The following is a 17,959-nucleotide window of genomic DNA, read 5'->3' on the forward strand; positions in this document are numbered from 1 at the left end:
AGATCTCTCCTTTCTACGTCCCTTACAATGACCCACGAAATGAATTGAAGGCGACGGCCGGCCGAACGGTGTGCCCACATTTGAGAGAACGGGGTACATGCGAAATTACATTTTTGACCCCTGTTTGCCCTTCGAACGACGTGGCTCCGGAGGACGGGACAGCAGAGCCCACGAGAGGAGGCAAGTGTACAGGATCACCACCCCTCCCCTCTCTCTCTCTCTCTCGCTCTCTCACCTCGTTCCCCCCTCCCTCGTCGCCATTAACGATCTGTGCACATTCAAGATCGAACCTTTACGCCCACCCGCCTCTCCATTCTCAGATCCATCGCTCCCTCTCTCTCTGTCTCTTCCGCCTGCGGTTTCTCCCGCACAATTGAAGGGGAAAGGTCGCTCCTTTTTCGCCCACGAAGGGCGGCCTCCCTGCCTCGTTCCTGGGCCTGGCTGCTGCGGAATCGGACGGAGGGCCGCCGTCGCGTTTCGTTGATCCTTGGTTCGCTCGGCGGCGCTCGGCGGGCTCGCGATCGCCTGCTTTTCACCCCCCCCCCCCCCCCCCCTCGGGGGGATTCGCTCGTTCAGGTCAGAGAATGCTTTGGTTGAAAGTCGCCCCCGAGCGGGTGGCCTTAATTGCGATCTGTCGGGGTCGTTCCTGATGACTTTGTGGGATTTGTAATTTAGAATTTCGCGAGGAGGAGCGAGCGATTTGACTTTCTGGGTGCCACATTATTTAACGATTCTAGCTCTGGGGAGGAAAAAAAATCCGAAATTTTTTTGTGTTTTTGTGTTCATGACGTGATTGGATCTTAAGAGACGATTTCCCGTTCATGTGTCGGGTGCATTGTCAATGTAGCTGGAAAAGAACAGGAAATGGGGTTGGATTCGTGTTTTAGTTGGAAGCAATGGCTGATTCGGCTTGCTATTCCGGTTGAGTGGTGAATTTCCCGATGGTTTTGGCTGAACAGAAGTTGAACGTCCTCGGGTTTGACTTATTCTTTGAGGGTTTTGTTAGCCAGCCCTCGAGACACTAGATGAGTATGGATAGTTATAGAAATTGAGATTTTTTTAGACACTGTAGATGAGTCAATTGCTAGAGTACGAGCGTTTCGCATCACTGGAAACTAGAGCATGCAAAAATTTTACCTTTTTGCCTTTGGAACGCGTATCAGATGAAGCTGAATTAGTCCCTTGGGGACACTCTTATAACAATTCAAGCCAATTTCACTCTATTTTGTCATGGAAGCCATGCTAGATGTTCATGGATTTAAATTGGAAGTTTAGTGCATGTGAGCAAATTTAAATCTTGTATGTTACTGACAATGCCTGTCTGCCTGGCCTGGCCTGGCGTGGCCTTTAACTATGTGCCTTATGATAACTGTCGCATTACTGTTCATACCTTTCTGTTTTTAGACTCAGTAATCATGGTGCCATTATGGAAATGTGTGTCTAGTTCGTTTGCAAGTCAGGCTAATTGAGCTTGCTGCATCATTAGCTATTATCTTAGGTTATTGAGTATACTTGAGCTGAAATTCCTTATTCTTTATATGTGAAAAGAGAAGAAGCTTCATCGAAGCTGAAGTATTAGGGAAACAAAGGAGTGGAAGAGAGTGAAATGTGTAGAGGTTGTTGAAAGTACAGATGCCACGGAGCCACCAATCCACAGAGTTCAGTGGGCATGGGGATGATTCATCAGTTCGTGAAGTCCGTGCCAATGGGCTTTGCATGAAAACTACAGAAGTTGAAGCAAAACTTGATGAGGGAAATATTCAAGAGGCAGAATCGTCGTTACGTGAGGGCTTGTCGCTTAATTTTGAGGTGAGTCTCTAAAAATTTTCATTAGTTTTGCTGGCTGATCAGGGATTGCTCGCATCAAGGTCTATTTTCTCTTTTTTGACGATAAATAACTTGAGAGCTTTCTTACACTGCAACCCAATACGACTAGTTTGTTGGCAATGTTAGAAACAATAGTTTGGGCATAATTTTCTATAAGGATGTCTTCCCTGCTGAAGCCATTTTACATAGGGGCAGGCAATACACCCATTGGCATCATTTTAATGGAATTTGGCTTATCACTAAAACAAAATTTATTGAGCTAACTGATAAAATGTGTACATGCAGTATGATGGTAATAGCTAAAAAAAATCCTCTCGACAATTTGAACTTCAATCAGAGCGTTTCACAGTCATTCATCTCTCTCTCTCTCTCTCTCTCTCTCTCTCTCTCTCTCTCTCTCTCTCTCTCTCTCTCTCAAATGCCGATTTTTCGATACAAACATGCTTGTTTGCTCATAACTGTCTACCTAGAAAATTCTCTTTCACTTTTGGCATTGATTTACCTACAAACTACTTTTTTGATATAAACATGGTATTAAGGTGTTGACTGCACTGAAAACCATCCTGCTCTGGCAGAGATAAGTGATTGCTTGAGTGTATGGTGTGCGTGTAATCGGTTGCTACAGGAAATCTCTTCCGGTAGTTTAAAATCTTCCTTTGTTTATCAAATTGTTCAGTTTTATGGAATAATTTGAAATGTAAGTTTTGTAATTATAAATAAAGTGACTCTTGCTTGCTTGGTAGAGGTTATTCTACTTGTGCTGTCATATACCTTGAAGGTAATATCCTCTCTCGTAATTCTTGTAACACTAACCTTAGAACATCTCCCTAGTGAGTTTTCTGAAGGAAAAGTGTGTCACAGTGTTCATGGATGTCAATCATGAATGGATTAATGGTATGGCTAGGGACGTAACAGCTGACCTTTTGCAATTTGTTGTTAATAGAATTTGAGTTCAATCAAAAGCCCATCACTCCTTGAATAAGTACTAATGTACTAGTCCTTTTGTAGCCTCCGTTGATTACAGATTTTCAATAGGAATGAGCTTGGAATGTAATAATCCTTCCATAAGAATGCATTATTTATCTATATCTTCAGTTTCTAGATTTTTTTTTTATATGAATTGATTTTTTTTTTCTGGACAAGAGCTTTGCGTGTCATAATTGTATTTGCTGCATGTACAGGTAAGCGAAACCGTAGTTGTCCTTTTGAGCTGTTTTCAGTATTTGACGTCATGTTAGACTGTTGCTACATGGTTTTTCTCCCTAAATTTTTCAGGAAGCTAGGGCTCTTCTTGGGAGGTTGGAATATCAAAGGGGAAATGTAGAGGGTGCTCTTCGTGTGTTTGAAGGCATTGATCTCCAGGCAGCTATACAGCGGCTGCAACCTTTTGCTGCTGAGAAACAAACTTCCAGAAAGAGCCGCTGTCGAACAGAATCACCACATGTGGTTTCACAGCATGCTGCTAGCTTGGTCCTTGAAGCCATATATTTGAAAGCAAAGTCTTTACAAAAGCTTGGCAGATTGAGTGGTAAAGTCCTTTGTCAGCAGTTTTTGCCTTGCGGGCATCCAGAATTATAATTGTCTTGCTTCTTCCTGATCTTTTTGTAACCATGAGGTAAAACGGCCTTTTTTCCCCTTTCTATTTCACAGAGGCTGCAAATGAATGTAAAAGTGTTCTTGATGCTGTTGAGAGGATCTTCCATCAGGGAATACCTGATGTGCAGGTGGACATTAAATTACAGGAGACAGTAAGCCATGCTGTGGAGCTTCTCCCGGAGCTGTGGAAACAGGCTGGGTGCTATCCTGAAGCAATGTTAGCTTATAGACGTGCCCTTCTTAGCCAGTGGAACCTTGACAATGACCGTTGTGCAAGAATTCAGAAAGCATTTGCAGTCTTTCTGCTGTACAGTGGAGTGGAGGCTGGCCCACCTAGTCTAGCTGTTCAAATTGATGGATCCTATGTCCCTAAGAATAATTTGGAAGAGGCCATTCTACTCTTGATGATTCTGATGAGAAAGTTCTACCTAGGTATTGTCCAGTGGGATCCTTCAGTTATGGAGCACCTCACTTTTGCACTGTCTCTATGCAGCCAGACTTCTGTCTTGGCTAAGCAAGTTGAAGAAATCATGCCTGGAGTATACCATCGCATAGATCGTTGGAATACTCTGGCTCTTTGTTACAGTGGGGCAGGACAGAACAGAGTTGCCTTGAATCTGTTGAGGAAATCACTACACAAACATGAACAACCGGATGACCTAACAGCATTATTGTTGGCTGCCAAAATCTGCTCTGATGATTCCTTGCTTGCTGCTGAGGGAGTTGGATATGCACAAAGGGCAGTTACTGCTTCTAAGGGAGAGGAAGAGCATTTGAAAGGTGTGGGCCTGCGGGTTCTAGGTCTTTGTTTGGGAAGGCAAGCCAAAGTGTCTTCCTCTGATTTTGAGAGATCTCGTCTTCAATCTGAAGCTCTAAAATCTTTAGAGGCTGCTTTAGTGTTGGAGCCTAAGAATACAGATTTGATTTTTGAGTTAGGAGTTCAATATGCAGAGCATCGTAATCTGGATACAGCATTGCGCTTTGCCAAGCTGTTTGTTGATGCAACTGGAGGTTCATTATTGAAGGGTTGGAGATTACTTGCTCTAGTTTTAACCGCTCAACAGAGGTTTTCTGAGGCTGAAGTGGTCACTGATGCTGCTTTGGATGAGACTGCAAAATGGGAACAGGGGCCCTTGCTTCGATTGAAGGCAAAGCTTAGAATCTCCCAATCACTACCATTGGATGCTATTGAAACATACAAATACCTTCTTGCCTTGGTTCAAGCCCAAAGGAAATCTTTTGGGCCTGTAAGAAGTATTTCTCAGGTAAAATTTTGTATTTCGCAAATACCCGGCCTCTTTTTTCAGAATAGACAGTTATTTACCGCCTGAAACAGACATCCTGGTTTTGACCAAAAAAAAAAGAGAAGAAAACAGATATCTTGGCAGAAGTAAAACAGTGTCATTGGATATGATCTGTTTGTATTTGATAGGTATTGGGAAGTGAATGATCCTTCCGCCTAGGTGTATCTGCTATAGTGTGCATTGTGCAGTGTGTTAGAGGCTTGAGTCAAGTTATTAATCTCACTGGGACAGACACCAAATCATCTTTTCTTTATCTAACTTATGTTCTAAATTATAATGGTAGTTTGAGGGTTAGAGTGATTGATTTGCTTTTGCATTTCTTGATTCAGCAGGTAAAGTTGCCTTTTCCAGATTAGTGTGCCAATTCTCTCTCTTTTTTTCCTGCATTTAGATTAATGGAAGAGTAGGATGGGTGCACATTTCGTTTTTTTTCTTTTAATATTCTTATTCTGTAATTCATCTTGCTTGGTAGGCAGAGGATGACAGGGATAATGAGTTTGAAGTTTGGCATGGTCTTGCGAATTTGTATTCTAGCCTTTCACATTGGAAGGATGCAGAGATATGCTTGGCAAAAGCCAGAGTGTCAAAAGCATATTCAACTGAAGCTCTACAGACTGAAGGTATACAGATCCTTCTGCAGGTTCAATCTATTTTATTTTGACGTCTTATGTATTGAATGTGCTAGCAGCACCATTATGTTCTAATTTGCACATAATGGCAGCATTATCTAACTTTGCTTGCAAGAATCCCTTAGGGATGATGAAAACATCCATCTTGTATAACAAAACAAAAGATCAGTTGGAATGTTAAATTAATTTTGCATTAGCTGGCACAAGATATCATTGCTCATAGAGCGTTTTCTGGAAGTGGACAATGAATTATTCCATTGCACCTCAGACATGCTACATTTGACATCAGCTCGAAAACCCGCTGCTATGTTGCTATATGTTCATTCACTTTGCTAATATATATTGAATACATTGTGATGAGATTCACGCCCAAATGGATACTGAATCGATTCTTTTCCAGCTTTATTTTGAGCTTTTCTTTGTTTCCGAGAAGCATAAAGATTATTTAGCAAAAAGAGAAGCACAAAGATTATTAGACATGGTTTATACAGCATCTAAGGCAACGGTGAAAAATCAGGTCACAGCTTTGTCTCTTTTATGAAATGTTAGTTCCACAAGATCAGGGAAGCAAGTTACTTCGAATATAGCTTCTCAAATAATTCTGAAGTTTCGCTCTTGGAGAATTGTTTTATAATTAGGCCCTGACTGGTTTGCATGCTTTTGAAAAAAAAACCCCTAGGTAACATATACCATGAGATTCAGCTCATGCTATTGTGACAGAATATTTTGCTGCCTTCTCAAATAGGCAGCAGCTTACGCCACGGAAATGGCCAGAGCATGCTCTATTTTCACAATGTCATTGGTTTCATTCCTGAGTGCTGCTTCTTTATTTATGAGCCCCGGTGGAACATTCTGTTAGGGTTAATTGGGGACAGTTTCAGACTATTTCTGGAAAAATACCGTGGGTTACTAATTCTACTGGATTGTTCCTGGCCTTAGTAGTTGAAACTCAGTTTGAGGGAAAATTATAATCTTGTAAACCGATCGCTGAAGTGTGGATTAGCTTGGTGTTTATACTTACGATAAATGATAGGTGGTGCTTTTCTATAATCTATCTGAAAGGTGTCTAATAACTTATGTCATGAAGGGAAGACTGAAGTTCTTATGGGGATTTTTCTTATGGATGATCTTGCAATGCTAGAAAGTAGGACTTTGATTCTCCATAATGGTTTTGTCTGGGGTTTTGTACCAGGTATAATGTATGAGAAACGAGGACAAATTCATGAAGCTTTGTCTGCCTACATCAGCGCTCTTTTATTGGAACCGTGCTATGTCCCTTGTAAGATCTTGATCAGCGGCCTCTTATTGAAGATGGGCCCAGTGGCATTGCCTGTTGCAAGAGGTTTACTTGCAGATGCATTAAGGATAGAACCTACCAACCGACTGGCTTGGTATTACTTGGGTCTGGTTCACAAGGATGATGGTCGCATGGCTGATGCTACAGATTGCTTTCAGGCAGCCTCTATGCTGGAAGAATCCGACCCAGTGGAAACCTTCAACTCTGTGGTGTGATCAATGTTTCCATCACAGGTTGGATATTTTTTTTATCTTCAATGTACTGCTGACACATTTGATGAATTGACCATAATGAATCATCTCTAAAATGCAGCCTATGCGATATTTATCAATGTAGCGGTTACCTCTTCAGATTTGGAGTGGGATTAACTTAAGGAGACATTTTGGCTGGCTACTCATTTAAAGGTCATTGATCTTCCGCGGCCCCACTCCACGAGGAAGAGAGCAAGAAATGGAAAGGGAAACGTGGGCGCAAAATACTATGAAGGAGAAAAAAGAAGAAAAGAAACGGCATGAGTCGACTATACAGGATCATAGAAGACTTAGTCTGGAGGATATTTTTGTTACTCTTGATTGATTTTTGCCATTGTTGCTCAGATATGTAAATTATTGTGCTGTTTTCACTGGGCAATTGGGCTTGGAGGCGAATTAAGATTATTCATTTTCATTATGAGGGTTCCTGATGTATCAATTGTATTTTTTTTCTTCATTACATAATCCAAATTGTGGCATTTATAGTGAATCCCCTGCATCCTTGGTCTCCTGAGTCTCAAGTTTGACAAATAGATGTTCTATCTAGATTCTTGTCAGCCATCACTATAAAGACTGAAAATAACCCTGGCAATATCACTGTTGTTTCCCTTTTAATGATTTGGTTATCCGGAATTTAGAACATTGGAATAGAATGAGGATGATAGTTTAGAACTATTTCAAATCGACATTAGCTGCTATTGGATGCGTTTTCTGCTCGGACTTTTTTCATCTGATCAATCATATTGAGAAGGAGAATTTGTACGATGTTAATATTTTGTCAATAGTACAAGGAAAACCTGAAAAACTATAGTCACTGATAAACAACTTCAGAATGACTTGATTGCACTATCGAAATTTAACAGGCAAAAAGTTATCGGATTCTTATGATATATTGACTTCCTTCCGTGACATCACAAGTTAAACGTCGTTTCCTGTAATAGAAAAGAGCATCGATTCTTGAGGGCAAAATTATCATTCCAAGTACATCTACACGAACAAGCGCCACTGGTTTGATCTCTCGAATTTGAAATCCTAAAAGCATGCACATACGATAAACAAGTTCGACAATGTACGATATTCCAATTACTAAATGCCGTCCTTTATTCATTATATCTCCAGAGTCAATACTACATAAAAGAAGCCACTACACCTTAGCGACGAGTGGGATTGATCAAAGTAATGGAAAACGCTGATTTTCCTCGACATTTCCCACTAGGCCAATCAAATTGGCAACAATGCGTTAGCCATATCCCACAGACACAAATAGAGACACGACACGCTCATAGTTAAGAAAAGAGAGGTAGCCCTGGAATTACATACGGGAGATCAAGAGAGGGACAGAGATGGAAGCCTCCTCACCCATTACTGGGTGGAAGAGATCCAGTTCCCCATACCGCTCCAAAACCCGCATTCGGCAATCTTCCGCAGCCATCAGACCGGTAGAGAATGCACCATGCACAGATCCTTGGTAGCTCATACTTGTTGCCTCTCCAGCAAAGAATAGGTTATCCACCGGGATTCTTAGCTTTTCATAGAGATCATTGGGCTTCCCCGCTTCACAATAGGTATATGACCCGAGTGAGTTAATATCTGTACCCCAATGAGACACGAGATAACGGATCTGCACCATTCAAACATACTTGTTAGGATCCTCTAACAACCAGGTATGCATTGCTGCCCCAACAATGGGCCAACCTTAACCAATCGAAAGAAGATTGGAGGGGAGAAAGAAAGGCTATTGTAAAAAACTGAAGAGTATATAGCCTAGGTTTTAAAAGACAATATAAGGCCTGCAGAAGATACCGGGGAAGAAGCATCAGGAAGGATCTTCTTTAGTTGCATGAAAGCAAAATTAGCAGCGGCTTCATCAGACATCTTCTCGATGTCTTTAGCCAGCTGCCCAGCGGGCATATAAACAAGAACAGAATGACCCGTTGCCTTGTGAAGATTTAGAAAGTAGCTGCACCCATAAGATGAATCAGCAACCACTCCCAGAAATTCCACATTGGGCCAAAACACCTTTTCAAAATGCAACACAATCTTGTTCTCAATCCCAACTCCGAGATCCGCAATTGCTGCTTCCTTCCAATCAGGCAACTTAGGCTCAAACCTAATGCTTTGTGATTTCAGTACACCAAGAGGCACAGCGACAATTGCAGCATCCGCAGCAAATGTTCTCCCATCTTCTACAGTTACCTTCACTCCATTGTAACGCCTCACAATGTTGGTAACTCTACAGTACGAATCAATAATTAGAGGGTAAGAATGTTACAGCAGACACCTAATCTGAACTTCTAAATTTCCAGGACAAATATAGACCTGTGGCCCAAGCGGACATCAAGACCTTTAGCGAGGGTGTTTATAACAGGGAGATAACCCCTAACCATCAATCCATGTCCACCAGGCAGCAATTCTTCCTGTATGCAGTACCACGTGTCAACAAATGGAATCACTATTACAACATGGCATATACAGTCTAAAAACAAACTGATAAACCCTTCCAAGAAACTCATCATGTAGCAACAGTATCACAAGCAATGAATTAATAAGCTAGACAGTAACCTAACCTGATCCCAGCATTTCAGCGAGATGTTGTCAGCATCTGTAGCAAACCAGCCTTCCATTCTGCAAAGATACCACTGTAGTACCTTGAAGTCAAGCCCTTCCAACCTGTAAGCCATGTTACAGATCAAATAAACGTAAAGAAACAAAATCGAAACACCGCTAATAAAGGATTCTGCAGCAAACCTTAAATCTGGCCTCCGTTCAAAAACTAGAGAGAAAGCCCGTTGTATGGACATGTCTTCACTGTACTCTTGCCTTACTTTGTTCGCCTGCAGTCAATTAAAAGTAAAGGAGAACATAAAGAAACAGCACAATATCGTTTACGGGCTGATCTTCAAATTTCACAGCCTATCAGTCATACATATTTGCAGAACTTGCAATGAAGAAATTGCAACCTATAATGGAAAATGGGAAACGAGATCCTCAAGAAGCTATACCTCTTTCAAGATACTCTCAAATGTTTTGCCAACTTCAATGACTAATTCTGGAGGAACTTGCTTGCCATCCGTGTCAAAGAGTGCATAACTGCAAGAAATATAAGTTTTGGTCAATAAATGATTTCTCGTAAGGTAAAATAGTAAATTCAACCTTTGCAAAACGAAGCCCTTTAACTTGACTGAACAGAAACATGTCAATGATTGATGGAAACTCAATATATTAAAACACAAACTGCCAGTAGAGTATTTCTAGGCCTATAACTGCAAAAACCTACTTCTTATAATCATTACTTTGCCATAGGAACATAACAAGAGGGGAATTCCTATCTAGAGCAAACATGACTATAGAGCAGCTGCAAACAGAAGAGTCGAATGCCTAATTTCCACAACTGCGATAGAGAGAGCTAAGATTAAATCAATGATTCTGAAATCAATAAGCATTAGAAAGATTCCACTAACCATGATATTAGAACTCACACCAGAAACTTATTCTATTTGGAAACACTTCACACATGATAGGAAAGGGAAAGATATATGAAAAGATGTAAAAAGCAAAGAGACAGCAAAAGCGCACAAACCAACACGAAAGATAGCACACTATCAACAGATGTACCTCTCCAAGTCATGGTCATACAAGACAGAGTTATCACCGCTGGTTCGGTACAGAGGTAATCCCAATCTCCCAATCAACGGGGCCAAAGGATTCTCTTCGCACACTCCATGCAACCTGAAAGATCAAGATAACATCAGACTCATCATACTCTCACGTTATACTTGTGCGAGAAGCACAAATAATTTACCATGAGGCCCCAAGATCCACAGGAAAGCCGCAAGAGTAGTCAGTATGAACTCGACCACCAAGTCTGTCACGTGATTCCAGCAAAAGGACCTAATCAAAAAGAGAACTCAGTTCAGAGGGGAGGAAAGACTTACTGTCAAAATCAATACATCTAAATTAGTTACTTTCAGAAAAATACAGGAAGGGGTATATTAGAAAAGATTATCAACATGCAAACACCGTGGGAGCTCGTAAAAGTTATGGGAAACTTGTTGAGTGAAACAGAAAAAAAAATCGCTTTCTAAAAGTCAAAGTTCAGACTAAAGCGGGATCATTTATTCCCTTTCATGTGACTTCCCTGGCGGCAAATGCTATCATGACCAGAGAACTCATGAGGCCAAACCATAAGCTCCATTACAAATAAACTGCTTGTTGTCTGGAATTGGAAAAGGAGACTTGACTATTATAAGAACCAGAAATTTGGTGTTATTGCACCACTTGCAAAACAGTCACGTATCATAATCAAGTCTAATGCAATAATCTCAACATGCTTGTAATCAGAAAAGTTAACCATCAAGCAGCGACATAACTAGTGACAAGGCATGGAGATACTTCTGGTTAGATGAATAAGAAGGAATTAGCAAGAGCAGATCTAACAGTCTCACATGTAGTTGTGGAAGATATTTACTTTACAATATCTGAACAAAGTCACGCAGCTCTAAGCACCAAAAGTGGTGTAGCTAACTCCAGAAGAACCTATTTGGCCATAATTACAAAATAACCAGACACAAGCAAATGATAAGACTAGTTTGCAATGCTATGTTATCTATATTACATAACAAAAATGGTACTTTTATCAACAATATTTAAGGCCATATTTAAGACCATTGGTCCTAATTTTAATTGCATAAACCTACAAACTCTCTCATTAGGCTTTGATATTGGGCATGATTGGCAAATTATCAGGAAACATAGTAATATTACACCTGTAGAGAGAGAGAGAGAGAGAGAGACTTCCATGTTCAGAATCGTAGGTAGAACTAGAAATACTCTTCGACTGTATTCTCATCTTTCGTTACCTGAAATGAGGCGTCAGAAAGGGCACGAGCGGCGGCTAGTCCAGCAATGCCACCTCCTATTACAATAACTGACGGTGACCTAGCCTGTCTTCCATTTGTACTAGATGAATAGCACAAAGCTACATAACAACATATTGAACTCCAATTAGTAATCTGGGTGAATAATCTCCAATCTAGATAATTTGTCCGGATTAGAAATTAACACGTGAAATCACAAAATGCAAGTAAAACCCATCTCGACGATGCACTTTGACTATTCTCAGATTTGCAAATTCTGCATGACGTATCCTCTCAAAATGGTAGTTGATCTTCAAACAATCATTTACAGAATGAAAGAAAGCAAATATATAACGTATTCGCATATGACGTTACAAATTTCGCCTATTCATCACTCATCAGTACAAGCAATAAGCAACATTGGAAGTTCCTCTGATCAACTCACTTCCTGATATCATGTATTGATGCAAAAACAAAACTAACATGAATACCAGCGCCAAATAGTACGGAATCAGCAAACTGAGAACTTAACTGTTGCATAAATTAAGAGCTACCCTACTTGAATCGCTAAACTGTTGCTATAGTGAATCTGAATAAAAAGAAATCCCATAAATTACCCAATTAAAAAAAAACAAGTTTACATTTTATACCTACACCAGAGAAAAATGACAGCAACCAAAAGCCTTTGCACCTAAGTTAAGCCTCGAGTATTCGTACGACATTCTAACATCAAGAATGCAATCTCCAAACTAAAGCATCGACCCCCATGTATTGCCATTCTAAGCATTAGGCTAAAGAAGAATTTTTTTAAGTATTTGAATCAGAGTTGAAGCTGCGCTCACAAGTTATAAGCACGTGATCGACATGGCTCATAACCATTTCGGGCAACGCAAGCCTGATCGTCGCAAAAGCGAATGGGTCAAAATAATTTATTCAAGTTATTCACATAAAAAGGAAGACTTGCAGCTGCCAGTTTCAGCATTCAATCACTAGAAAACAATACAGCAAATAATAATAATAAAAAACAGTAGCTTTCAGGCGAAAAAACTGCCTCAAAACGTTCCCCATCCAAAGTCTAAGCACTCTGTTTCTAAGAAAGAGTAAATAAAATCAAGCGAAAAAAAAAAAACCGTAGCTTTGGCATAAAGGCTGTCCTTTTCCTCAAATGAAGCTCAAATAAAGCTCAAAAATCGGGGCCAAAAAACGGAACTAAATTGAAAACAACAAAAGAAAAAAGCATCCACCGACGAACTGATTAAACACCATAAACATCATAACCCAACGAGGAAATCGACTCAGAATGTCCGTAAATTCAACCCCGGGCACCAACCTGAGCTCAATCGGCGATTACTCCTGTTCCCAGACTCCATACCGACACGATCCCCGACAACGACAATGATCGCCGCTTCTACTACTGCTGCTGCCGCTACAACTACCGGAGCGAATCGAACTCGACGGCCTTAATAAAGGGTCCAGCAGCGACTTGTTCTCGAATTTGAAGAGGCAAGGAGGCAATTGGGGCGAGAAATGGAGGATGAAGATCAGGAGGCAGGTGATGAAGTGGTTCGAGTTCGAATTCAGGATACCCAGCTTCCCCAACCAGCTCATGCGCTTCGAATTTTTCCCCACCGAATTCAATCTCTCTCCCTCTGTATCTCTCTCTCTCTCTCTGTCTCTCTCTCTCTCTCTCTCTCAATCAATATGAAATTTCCCGAGGTTCGATCGAGACGGATTCTCGCAACTTGAACCGATTGATTGGCGATCGGCGGAGGAACTTTGCCCCCTCCCCCGCGGACTCCGAGGTCCCGATCAAGTCCAAATCGCAGGCGATCGCCGCGGATTCGTTCGATCGACCGACCGATCGAAGGCGGAAGGGTGGCGAGACGCAGTAGAGAGAGGAGGGGAGAAGGTTCTAGAGAGAGATCGGCGAGCGCGTTCTCGCTAAATTCGCGTTCGCAACTTGCCTTTATAGAATTTCTCTCTCTCTCTCTCTCTGTTAGCCCCTGCCGGGACGACAGGGTGTGGTGGGGGGAAAGCGCGTGGGCGCGTCCGCACGGGACCAAATTGGGCCGGCCTCTAGGAACCCGACACGTGGAGCGGGGGGACGGCGGACGGGGGCGCGTTTCGGTAATTTCGGTCCCCCCGGTCGGTTGATATTTTCCGCGGATTTACGGCAGGCTAAGCTATGTACGAGCGGTAAAAAATCTTCGAACAGGTTTAAAGGCCAAAGATTTGATTGATTAACGTTAAAAGTTACGACAAATATTCGTGACAATTGTTGGAATCCACGGGAATCACAGGGTCGATTTCGCGTCCCAAAAACGAAATCGCACGGCGATTAATTAAGCCACGATTTCCTTGCCAAGTATAAAAAATTTGATTTGGCACCTAATTTTCTACGCGTAATTAGTAGTGTTATTAATTTTATTTTATTTTTGCTGTGAATGCCTAAAGGTGGAAATCAATACATTGATGACTTGATCCCCTGTTGACTTGACTTGTCTCAAAAAGAAATATCTAGAAAGTGATTCTATCGTATCTTATCCGCACAAGTACACCGTGTTATATGCGCTCGTTTGGGTAAGTATCGGGATAAGGTATTCATGAGTCATCGATAGACTAATCGGGTAATTTGCGATCTTTACTGAAAACATATTATCTCGATAGGTCGAGCGAAATCCTAGTAGATGGACACATGGCTTTGATTTTGTATTAACTTCTAGCGTGCTAATCTTGCTTGAAAGGCGGTGATTTCTCGCGATGCTCTCATCAACAATCGAGTTCTCTTTGCGTTTTAGCAGTCAGGTCATGTTCGAATCAGTTTTTGCACACCTCGATTAAGCCATCTCTCCATACGATCTTAAGGGCGCGGCCCGCCCAGATCGATCGACTTGCTTTTGTCTTGGCTACATGAAAAACATGGCTTGAGAAGGTCAGCTAAGCTAAGATAACTTTGGGGGCAAAGGCAGTTTGTCACCTTTTTCATGCTATGTGACTGAAAGGATTGATTTACCAAATTTGAAGACTTTCGTGAAGAGAAAAAACCATAGGCACAAGCAACCTTCTAAGTAGAGTTCCTCTTTGATTTTTCATGCCTAATCGTCAGCTTGAATTTTTTTTTAAATATTATTTTTTCATGGCCAAAAAGATTAAGCAATTGCCAATGCGCATAGAATATAATTTTAATTCCTCCGCTCTAGGAACAAACCTACCTAACCTCAACGCTTCACGGACGTATGTATTAAGGGTGTGCAAAATGAACCTCCAAAACCAGGAACCATCCGGACCAGACCGAATTGGCCGGTTAGGTCCAGTTCTCTAAAGTGTCGGTCCAATTCCCAGTTCCTAAAAGTGGAACCGGTGTCTGTGATTATGTGTAGTCGGCATGGGGAACACAATTATAAGTAATGGGAAAAAAAAAAGTGGCCGGTTCCATTAGATCCAATCCCCGGTTTCAATTTTGGGAACCGGAAATCGATCACCCCTAATTTGCCCGAAATTCGTCGGTCAAATAAAATCGCGTAAAAAAATTCGATTACTCATTGCATAGAAACCCCAAATTACATTCGTAATTCCACAAGCATTTATTCAAATTGACACGCGTGCGCGCACAGTCAAAGATAACATAAAAAAATATATAAAATTCAGACCGACCTATGGAGTGCTTAGCGCGGCTATGGGAGACACCTAATCACCCACATTTCAATAGTTTTGCTTGTTGTGGGTCTTAATCAGTGACCGCAATGCGTCTAACGTTACAAGGAGAGGACTAATCAATTGCTGATTAGCTTTTTTTTAATCTTAGTGTATTGACCCTATAAGCTTATGGATGGAGCTGCTTCTCCAACCAAACGAAAAGAGCACAATCTAAAACTGATTTTTCTTCTTTTTTTTTTATATATTAGTTATGCTCCTCGTTGGACTTGCATTCTCTCTCGCACTTCCACTAGTTTTTTCCAAAAAAATATTAGTAAATACATCATGGAATGACGGGATCGATTCTTTAAGATGTGTTGATGAGTCTATGATATTTAATTTAAGGCAGCTTATATCTAAGTATAGTGTCACTAATTATAGGGAATCGACATCGCTTTCGCTAATCGCTAGCCGCAAATGGGGAATACAAGGCTTTCGCGTAGGCGGGATTTACATGTCTACTAGAATGAAACCCCGCGCGGTGCACAAGAACATCACTCCATTTACGTTTGCTGAAATGAAATTTTTGTTTTTAGATGAAGACTGCGACCACGTTTACATATTATTCAATGAACTTGATTAGGTTTTACAGGATAAAGATGAATAGAGAATATAATTATTCTCGTCATTCAAAAAAATTGATGCTCTAATTTAAATGTAATATGGAATTGGATGACCATTACGTATCTACTAGAATATAATTATATTCTCGGATTTGCATATCTACGAGAATATAATTATTCTCGGATTTACATATCTACTAGAATGAGCCCCTTGCGGTGTATGGGAATATCCTATGTGCATACTGCAGCTTGAGAGCAAGACAAATTTCACAAATTGGTTACTAGTGAAATTCGTTGCGCCCGAATGTATAGACTATACTCAAATACTCTCTAACTTGCATAAGACGTGCGGTCCTACTTGCTTTGCGAAATAGGAGTGCACGTACCCATGCTACTAGCGCGACGGTATGCCTATGCTATACTTGTGCCGATCTTACTAGTAACACGGCACGCCTGTGCAAAACTATCCCTCAATTCGTTGTTCCTGTCTTTTCGCCTTATAAAATGAACGCTAACGGACAATTATAAGTCGCGCGTGACAATGCATGGACTATATAGGAATGCAATTTTCCGATCGGGCCTAATAAGTCGTGTAAATTTGATATCACAAATTTTACATGTCCCAAAAACCAGGAAATTGGACATGAGTAAGTCCTAAAACTGTTTTGTCTTAATTATGTGATGTTAAAAATTGAGGGTATCCTATGGGGTGAGAGAAGAAAAACTTTCTTCCAACTTGGAAATCGGATTGCGGGCGCCAACACGTTAAAATAAGAAACGCAGACCTGTCAACTCGCCAGGTGTATACATCAGTATAGGTGGGATAGCCCCAATCAGAAACTTCTGCATCCCCCACTTTTATGAGATAACTCTGTAATCACCATCAAGGATTTATACATGCCCGATTATAGATTTTACATGTCCCGAAAGTCAGGAAATTAGTGAATTATACCCGTGAAGATGACTTAGTGGACAACCCCATGAATTTATTTTATTTTATTTTTTTTTTGGTCGAAGATTAAAACCCATGACTTGGCGATTCCCCAATTGTTATATTATTGAAAAAATTACATTTCAAGGGCGCGTGGATTGTTTTAAGCATGTATAAGGGATTATCACTAATGATGGAGGGAATGGAACTGCTGAGCCACAACGTTACGTTGGACTTTGGACAATAATGACGTCATCGGTCACTTTTTATTAATAATATTTTTATTTTAAGTTTACTACACTAAACCGAAAAATAAAATATTAAAAATTTGTCTTTTTTCTTTTGGCCGGGAATAAAAATTTTTATTAAAATATTTTAAAAAATATATATATTTTATTTTTTTATATTAGTCCAAGCGTAAAATATTTTTATTAATAATATTTTTATTAAAATATTTTTATTAAAAATATATTTTTTGTCATGGCTGTAAAATATTTTTTTATTAATATTTTTTATTAAAAATATACATTTTATTTTTGGCCATGGCCAGTCGCTGCCATGGCGGTAAAATATTTTTTATTAATAATATTTTTATTAAAATATTTTATTAAAAATATATATTTTCTTTTTTCCTGGCACAGTCGGACCCGGTAAATATTTTTTATTAATAATATTTTTATTAAAATATTTTATTAAAAATATATTTTCTTTTTTATGGACATGGGATGGCGGTAAAATATTTTTATTAATAATATTTTTATTAATAATATTTTTATTAAAATATTTTATTTCGATAGGCGGTCCTATTGAAATAAAAAATTACATTTCAAGGGGGCGCGTGGATTGTTTTAAGTATGTATAATGGATAAGCGCATTTAAAATTTTAAAATTTATCATGATAGTGTGATTTAGTCCTAAATCTTATCATAAAAATGTAACTTAGTCCTAAAACTTTCAAAAACTAAAACTTTCAAAAATGTTTAAAAAGGTCCTAAAACTTGTCAAATTT

The 17,959-nt window shown here is 40.0% G+C and overlaps 2 protein-coding genes across 2 annotated transcripts; one reads left to right on the top strand and one right to left on the bottom strand.

Annotated features, from left to right (window-relative positions):
* The first annotated feature begins 150 nt into the window (after positions 1 to 150).
* On the top strand, positions 151 to 7,394 carry LOC115682746 (protein NPG1). The gene is made up of 7 exons (XM_030607063.2): positions 151 to 576; positions 1,549 to 1,809; positions 3,103 to 3,355; positions 3,478 to 4,688; positions 5,200 to 5,347; positions 6,549 to 6,886; positions 6,966 to 7,394. The coding sequence occupies exons 2-6, from the start codon at positions 1,633 to 1,635 to the stop codon at positions 6,866 to 6,868; spliced, it is 2,109 nt and encodes a 702-aa protein (XP_030462923.2). The 5' UTR covers positions 151 to 576; positions 1,549 to 1,632; the 3' UTR covers positions 6,869 to 6,886; positions 6,966 to 7,394.
* A 593-nt stretch (positions 7,395 to 7,987) lies between these two features.
* On the bottom strand, positions 7,988 to 13,710 carry LOC115682763 (polyamine oxidase 2). The gene is made up of 10 exons (XM_030607092.2): positions 13,091 to 13,710; positions 11,764 to 11,882; positions 10,707 to 10,795; positions 10,520 to 10,633; positions 9,907 to 9,994; positions 9,653 to 9,738; positions 9,472 to 9,574; positions 9,224 to 9,321; positions 8,708 to 9,137; positions 7,988 to 8,525 (listed from the first exon to the last, which is right to left on the bottom strand). The coding sequence occupies exons 1-10, from the start codon at positions 13,128 to 13,130 to the stop codon at positions 8,217 to 8,219; spliced, it is 1,476 nt and encodes a 491-aa protein (XP_030462952.1). The 5' UTR covers positions 13,131 to 13,710; the 3' UTR covers positions 7,988 to 8,216.
* Between the last annotated feature and the right edge of the window lie 4,249 nt (positions 13,711 to 17,959).

Source organism: Syzygium oleosum, unplaced genomic scaffold, assembly GCF_021117445.2.
Source record: "Syzygium oleosum isolate NSW1041296 unplaced genomic scaffold, Sole_v2.1 Sole_v2.23, whole genome shotgun sequence".
Taxonomy (NCBI): Eukaryota; Viridiplantae; Streptophyta; class Magnoliopsida; order Myrtales; family Myrtaceae; genus Syzygium; species Syzygium oleosum.